General features: G+C 35.5%; 1 protein-coding gene across 1 annotated transcript in view; it reads left to right on the forward strand.

Annotated features, from left to right (window-relative positions):
* The window catches only part of NAALADL2 (N-acetylated alpha-linked acidic dipeptidase like 2), an 826,538-nt gene that overhangs the window by 173,979 nt on the left and 644,904 nt on the right, over positions 1-7,655 (forward strand). Inside the window, 1 exon segment of the mRNA XM_012559589.1 lies at positions 437-710. Coding sequence (XP_012415043.1) covers positions 437-710 — 274 coding nt within the window.

The following is a 7,655-nucleotide window of genomic DNA, read 5'->3' on the forward strand; positions in this document are numbered from 1 at the left end:
TTCTCATTTAACAGTTACTACAAATGTTGCGCTATGACAATGGTTAACAATCTCACAACACATCAACAATATCCTTACTCAACCTTGGGTTCCCTATCACAGGAACTGAGTGTTAAGTGGATTATGTTGACTTTGACAGAGGGAAGAGAAATAATAGAAGCACTAGCTGGCATACATAGCTCCCTTTCTTACACTCCCATAGTGCTGTTTCAGTTCTTTGATTTAAGCACTTAATTCCTTCCTCTTTGTTAGAGTAATTTCTGTATACAAGTACATCACCTCTACCAAATTATAAGCTTCTTGTGGGAGGGTCCTGCCTCGTTCATCTTTCAGTATCCCACAATATCTGTGAATAATTATTCTTTTGTTGAACAGTCATATTTCCAAAGAATAAAGATTTTCTTTTTTTAAAGCATGCTTTTTAAATTTGTTTCAGAAATTTGGTCCAACTCTATAAAAGTGAAGACGACACAGAAATTTCAAAGAAGCTTAAGACTCTGTGGACATCTTCAGGCCTAGAAGATGTACAGCTTGGAAATTACTCTGTGCTGCTTAATCTGCCAGGCCCTTCTCCTAGCACCGTGACTCTGAGGAGCAGCGGCCAGTGCTTTCATCCTAATGGCCAGCCATGTGGCGAAGAAGCCAGGAAAGATAGCAGCCAAGATCTGCTCTCCTCATATGCAGCCTATTCTGCCAAAGGAACTCTCGAGGTAATATGACCATTTGTCTCTGTCATTTACAGTGAAATGGAATTAGAAAACAACAGCTTTCATCTAAATTGAACCAACTGGCAAGACACAACATACAAAAGTAACCATTAAATGTTCTCAGTGTGGAGGTGCTGGGAAAGGGGGAGGGAGATTTGAATTGCCTGACCCTTACTTGTCATATTTTGAAAGTGAAAACATGTTAGGAGAGTTTAATTCAAAGGTGTTGACTGTGTGACTGAATCATTCACATTTTGCTTCGTCCATAAAGTGCAAGTTCATTTCATTATATGGTTTTGAAGAGGCAAATGTTAATACATTGGTATAGATAGAAAGAATAAAAATGGATTGAGGGTGGTGTTTTTAGATTGTGTCTGCACAGAGGAAATAAGATGAAAAGTTGATGGGATTATTCATATATTCAGATTTGAAACACATGGGCTGAGTGGCCAGGTGTGGATTAATTCTCTACCTTCCCTGAGTGGGTTGTTTTTTTTGGTGCAGTGGTTTTTTTTTTTTTTTTTTTTTTATATAGTGTTTATGTGCACAGCCTCTGGATTCACCCTGACTAGTTTCAAATCACAGATCTCCTACTTACCAGCTGTTACTTACCATCTAGAGCTGACTGTTTTCCACTCTGTAATAGGAATAATAATAGTTCTAACTTCATAAGGTTGTGTTGATTGAATTAGCTAACATATGTAGAACTCAGAAGACAGAGTCCAACCCATAGTAAGGACAATATACCAGTTAGATATAACAGTGTATAATTGGTCACTAGCTTTCTTTATATAGACAAGTTTTCTGCCACAGTGTGTAAGTATCATTTTAATAAACAAATTTATTGTTTTATAAAACTGTAGATTACCTCATTAAGCATAAATTAAATAATGTTTCTGGTCTTTGGTAATTATTGTTGTAATTTTTAAGAACCTAGCTTAATATTAACTGTGATTAACATATAGGAAATTTAAATAACTTAAAAGTTACCTTGCAGAAATACTCAAAATAACAGTGCATGCTTATTTCTAATACTGTTTTATTCTTTTTGGGGAGGTTAGCAGCTTTACTGGTGATTCAACATTACTTCAATTCTTGTTGCCTTATACTCTGACTTTAGCAAAAAGATTACTTATAACCAACAACTACTTTGATAAGTCTTACAGTAAGTAAAAGTTAATATAATATTAAATGTCTGCAATATTTCTAGTGTATGACTCCTGTAATTTGATTTGATTAATATACACTATTCCTGGTAGGCAATGTGGGTAACACACCTGTGTTTTAATAAAAACAGAGGAAGACAGCCAACCTCTTTCCTTGGCTCAGAAGCTCTGACGTTAAGCCAAGATTCTAAAGTTACCTCACATATTTCTCTCAAACTTCTAGTCATGCATAAACCCCACTTATTTGCAGCCTCCTCTTTATCCCAATTGACTCACATACAGCGAGATAATCTCCTCCCCTAATCAAAATCATGTGGAAAACACAGAACAGCAACAACAAAAACATTAGGAGCTTGAATGGGTCCTTGGAACCATCCCCACCTGCCTGAGTTTTCAACCTCTTCTGGCGAACATTGATTATTCCTTGGCTGAGGTGATATGAAAAATTATGGAATTACCTGCGTCTCTGTTTCCTCAGCGTGGTCCTCTTTAATTATCTGCTGTTCCCGTTGGATTGGAGGTAGAATGATTGAATAAATTTCACAGATATGAGTCCACAAAAAAAAAAAAAAATAGCCTTGCATTTTCATGCCACAGCAATCCAGTCCCCACACAGATCAAGGAAAGATACATCTCTTTGCAGCTTCCCTTGGTTTCCAAAGTCTCTTATAGGAGAATAGAGTTGCTAATTGACTGTTTAAGATGCAGATTCACTGGATCCAGAAACCTGAATTCATATACTGCTCTTTATACTCAGGGCTTACTCCATAATAATGAGAGTGGGGGAGGGGCTGTTCCCTAAAATCTATTTGCTTTGGTTTAAAAGGAATATTAACAGACACAGACATCATACGCTCCTGGTTTGTGAATCATACTCACCACCAGTAAGCCTACATCCTCAGGGAAGAGGTGTGTGTTTGGGGGGGTAAGGGAGGAGCAAAGTCAATGGAAAGGTAGTTTGGAACAATCTGTTTGGCCCTATCTTTCTAATACTGGGCAAAGCCACTATCCCACAATGTTTGTGCAGATGTTGAGATAACAGAGTATTATGTATGTTTGCTTCCTTATATTCTGTAATAGACGTTGCCAAATCAAAATGAAAAAAATATTAGTCAGCCTTCTCTCCTAACAGATTGCTGCTCTGAGACATATAATATTCACCTTTCATTTGCTTCATCTTCCCATACTTGGGCATTTAGGCAACTACATATTCAAGTGCTCTGTGTTCAGTGTTCTGCAATAGATGTTCACCTATATGGTGTCCATTGTTAAGCTCCTTCACACACTATGGTAACATCATTTTTTGAATGTACATTAAGCCCTTAATTTAAAAAAAAAAAGTCACTAATACATACAGAAGTTTTGATTTTTTTTTAAAGGAATAGATAAAATAAATATGCGAAAATGGAAAATTCTATAGCTGCATGCTTCTTACTTTTAAGGACTGAGCCCACTTGCAGGCAGATTATAGATACACTGTGATTATAAGTAAGAATATAAAAATTAAAATATATTCAGGCCCAAATTATATTTTCCAAATTTAGCAGTCATTGTTTATAGAGCCTAGGTTTATCACTCCTCAGTTTGACTTCAGCTCCATTTTTGCTCCCTTTCATATCATCAGAGTTTAGAAATCTGAATTCTAAGGATACTGATGGCTCTCTCTCTCCCTCTCCCTTCCCCTCCTCATTAGAATAAGAAACTGTAGGGAATAAGTAGTTATTATATGTATTCCTGTTAAATGTTCAATAGCCATCTTTTCAGATCCCTTAATATGAAACAGTTGCTCTATTTAACCAAATACAACAATGTGGCCTTCTCACCTCCTCCTTCTTTTTCTCTTCTTTTCCTCTCTGTTTTTCTTGTTAAAAAGAGGGCAATAAATATTTGAATTAAATTTTTCTTGAAAACAATATATTTAACTTTTCAAACTGTGTATGTATGTATGAATACAGCCTTTGTATTTTGTCTTCCCAGCCTGTTTTATCAAAGGTTTCTGTGAAAGCCAAGACATTTGGGACGAGCAGGGCCCAGCAGTGCATTCCCCTTATGTCTCTATCTTTCACAGCTAAATCAGTGCACACCAATTTCTCAGGCTTTGACACAGGCGAGTAACTTAGAGAACCAACTGTTGGTTGGTTTCATCTGCTTGCTATCAAAGAGAGTTCATTTATTTTTTACAAAATCAATTATTTTCCACCATTTTGTTAATGAAACTGAGTGAATTTTTTATGTTCCTGTGTAACCGTATCTCTGAGAGTTTTCTACATATTTCTCATCAATTATAAATGTTTACACTTTTTCTTTGTTTCATATAAAACTAAGGTCTTCTGAAGAATCATGGGATTATCCAAATACCCAAAACCAAAAACCAAATCTGTTGCTGTTGGGTTGATTCTGACTCATAGCGACCCTATAGGACAGAGTAGAGCTGCCCCATAGGATTTCCAAGGAGTGACTGGTGGATTCAAACTGCCGACCTCTTGGTTAGCAGCCATAGCACTTAACCACTGTGCCACCAGGGCTCCATCCAAATGCCTATGAAGTCATAAATCATCATTTGAGACCCTCCTCACCATTTTTAAATGATATAAAAGGTATTTTTTTTAATAAATAAAAGTTTGTAAGGACTTAAAGCAACTATTAAGATAGAGAAAATAAATTTGACTATAGATGTAAAAATACATTCCAGTTTTGAAATATTAGTTCTGAACAAAAGGGGCTGTTACAGGAATTAAAATGCAGTTGTGGATAAAACACATTGTATTTCAAGAACATAATTGGAGAAATTAACCACGCAAATTAGATGAAGACACTGACAATAAGTACTTTCAAAATTATATTAATAGTGCAAATCTATTATCTAAGTACATAATAACTTAAATATCAATATCAAAGGGATACAGTAAGTTACTGATACTGATTTTTTCAATCTCAAACTATATTAGTATGATTTTCAATGCAAAGCAATTTCTAAGTGACCATTTTATATTTATATAGAATACTTGCAGATATTTTATATATGTTTTAGATAGATACATTAGTGAGACTCATAGATTCTAATTAATAGAGCACTGGAGATGTTTCTGTATCTCTTCAGACCATTCCCTAATTCCAATCAAGCCTGAGTGGTTGCTGCTGCTGATTCAGGCATACCTCCTTTTGATTTTGAGTACATTGTGTTTGCATGAATTTCTCTCAGGCAGAGCCATTAACACGTTCTTAAATTATTCTAGTCTGACTGCCAGTAAAGCTCCCCACTACTTTTGCTTTTGACAAGGTTATTTGTAGAAGAGGAGTTCCCCTTGTCTTTGAAGACTGTCGTGTCCATTCATCATATGACCATTTGTATAAGCTTCCAATTTTTGCTTTCTGGTAACAGTCTAAACAAAATTTGTGATGTCTGAGATCTACTTCAAAAACCTACTTAGTGCCAGCATGATGGATAGTGTACTTTGCAACTTCTTTGTAATTCATTGTGCTCTGGAAAGGTGACATTGTTTACTCCATCATAATGACAGGTGGGTCAATAAAAGGGTCCTAAGGAGAGTTGTCCTGTCGCTTGCAAAATACATATTAAAATGGATACATAAATAATTTAGCATGAGTAAGGCTAGCTTCAGGGAGTAAAAAGTGATTTATATTTTATTAAAAGACAAATATCAACTATAATATCATCATGAGGTTAAAGACATTGGTAGTGATTGCTGACCATGGCTAGTCAATTTTATAAATAGAACATATGGCTTTTATGTGATTGCTATGCAATTATTTTTTTGTCCTTTGTGAAACCCAGACAGATGCAGAAAAGCAAAGGCAACAATTAATATTTAATATATGTTGGTCAAACGGGGTCCACTATGTTCTTATTTTTGAATAGGTGATTTATTTTATTTCTATACACTTTATGAATCTGGGATACTTTTCTTCTGTAAAGTATTTTGTGTCCAAAAGACGAGTCAGATAACATGATTTTATGGGGAAACTTTATCCCATCCTAATGACAGGTGACAGAATCCATCTTTTGGTCAATAACCCGCCAACTGTGCTTAAGATTCATTGTTATCAACACATTTATCACTGTCTCATTCCACAAAGAGCAGAATTCAAGAGCTCAGATTAACACTCTTCCTTATTAGCTGCACAACTCTAGGTTGGCCACTTCAATTCTCTAAGCCTCAGTGTCCTCATCTGTATAAACCAAACCAAACAGACCAAACACTTTACAGTCGAGTTGATTCCAACCGATAATGAGTCTATAGGACAGAGCAGAACTGCCCCATAGGGTTTCCAAACAGCAGTTGGTAGATTCGAACTGCTGACCTTTTGGTTAGCTGCTGTAGCGCTTAACCACTGTGCCACGAGGGCTCCTCTTTTGTATAAGGGGGATAATAATAGTAACTCAGATATTTGCTGTGAGAAGAAATTACGTAAACCATGTTAGCTGCCTGGCACTTAGAAAACACTCAATAAATGTTAGACAAATTATTATCCTTATTATTTGGTAGAAAATAGATGCACTTAAATAGCGAAAATTAAGAAAATATCACAATTATTTATCATATGATTTGGACGTACAACTTTTATCATATTCTTTGGAAATAATCTTCCTGTCTTCTGTTTAACATGACAAATTATCTTTAGGGAGAAAATGTCTTGATGTGAATGACTAAATAATAAAATATACATAATATCCTGAATATATGTTTTAATTAAAACTGGCACTTCAAAGAAATTAAGAATGAAATGTTTTATTCTTGAATGCAGGATGATGAATTGTGTCAAGCTGGACCTGAAGAGCGTTGCTTGTCTTTGTGGGTAAAATATTAAGACTTAGTAGGTTAACACATGAAATCTGAACACCGTGTGGATTATTTTGTCAGAATGTCTTAAAGAGAAAAATAGAAACACAGCATGGAACCCCTGGATAACTTACAGTTTTAGGTGTCTGTGTTCTCATAGCTGGGAAACTTTATCCTTCCCTTTTATTTTTAATATTTTCAAACAAAAGCAAAACTTATCAGTGCTATGGCAAAAGCCAGAGCTATCTGCATTTGGCTCCGAATGACTCCTGTTATAGATAAACGTATCAGGAAACAAGAGGAGTGGAATAACATAGTATTATTTGAACTTCTGTTGTCTGGGTATAAGGATGAAGCTACTGTATCAATAATATAGAAATGTGAGTTTGTAGTAGTTCTCCAATGGTGAAAGGGACTTTCGTTTTACCTGTCTCTCTCCTTTTTCCCTTGCGGAATCCATCTTTTGATCAATAATGCACAACTGTGAGACACATGGCTGTGAACACAGCTGTATATAGCTTTTATTTATTTATTTCAAATGTCTAATGTCCTTTGGGCGGACATGAACTGCTGATGCTCGTTTCACAACCCCTGTGCGCTAACCGAGTTAACAAACAATTCTGTAGCTGCTGCCTTCTTATTTGAGGATAAAACTGTGGATGTAGGTTCCACATATTTAAGAGATATTTTTCGTGTATTTAAAATTTAGACAAAAGCATTTACAAACAAAGAAGTGACCTAAAACAACATATTGTTCACAGTTAAACAGTTAAGAGAGGTAATGTCTTCTACCCGTAAAAGAGAAAAAAAGCCTATTTTATGAAATGCAAGTTTGTTTGTTTGTTGTTGTAAGTTGCCGTCAATTTGATTCTGACTCGCAGCAACCCCATGTATATCAGAGTAGAACTGTGCTCCATAGGGTTTTTTTTATATTTTATTGTACTTCAGGTGAAGGCTTACATAACAAATAGTTTCTCATG

Source organism: Trichechus manatus, unplaced genomic scaffold (genome assembly GCF_000243295.1).
Source record: "Trichechus manatus latirostris isolate Lorelei unplaced genomic scaffold, TriManLat1.0 scaffold00274, whole genome shotgun sequence".
Classification (NCBI taxonomy): domain Eukaryota; kingdom Metazoa; phylum Chordata; class Mammalia; order Sirenia; family Trichechidae; genus Trichechus; species Trichechus manatus.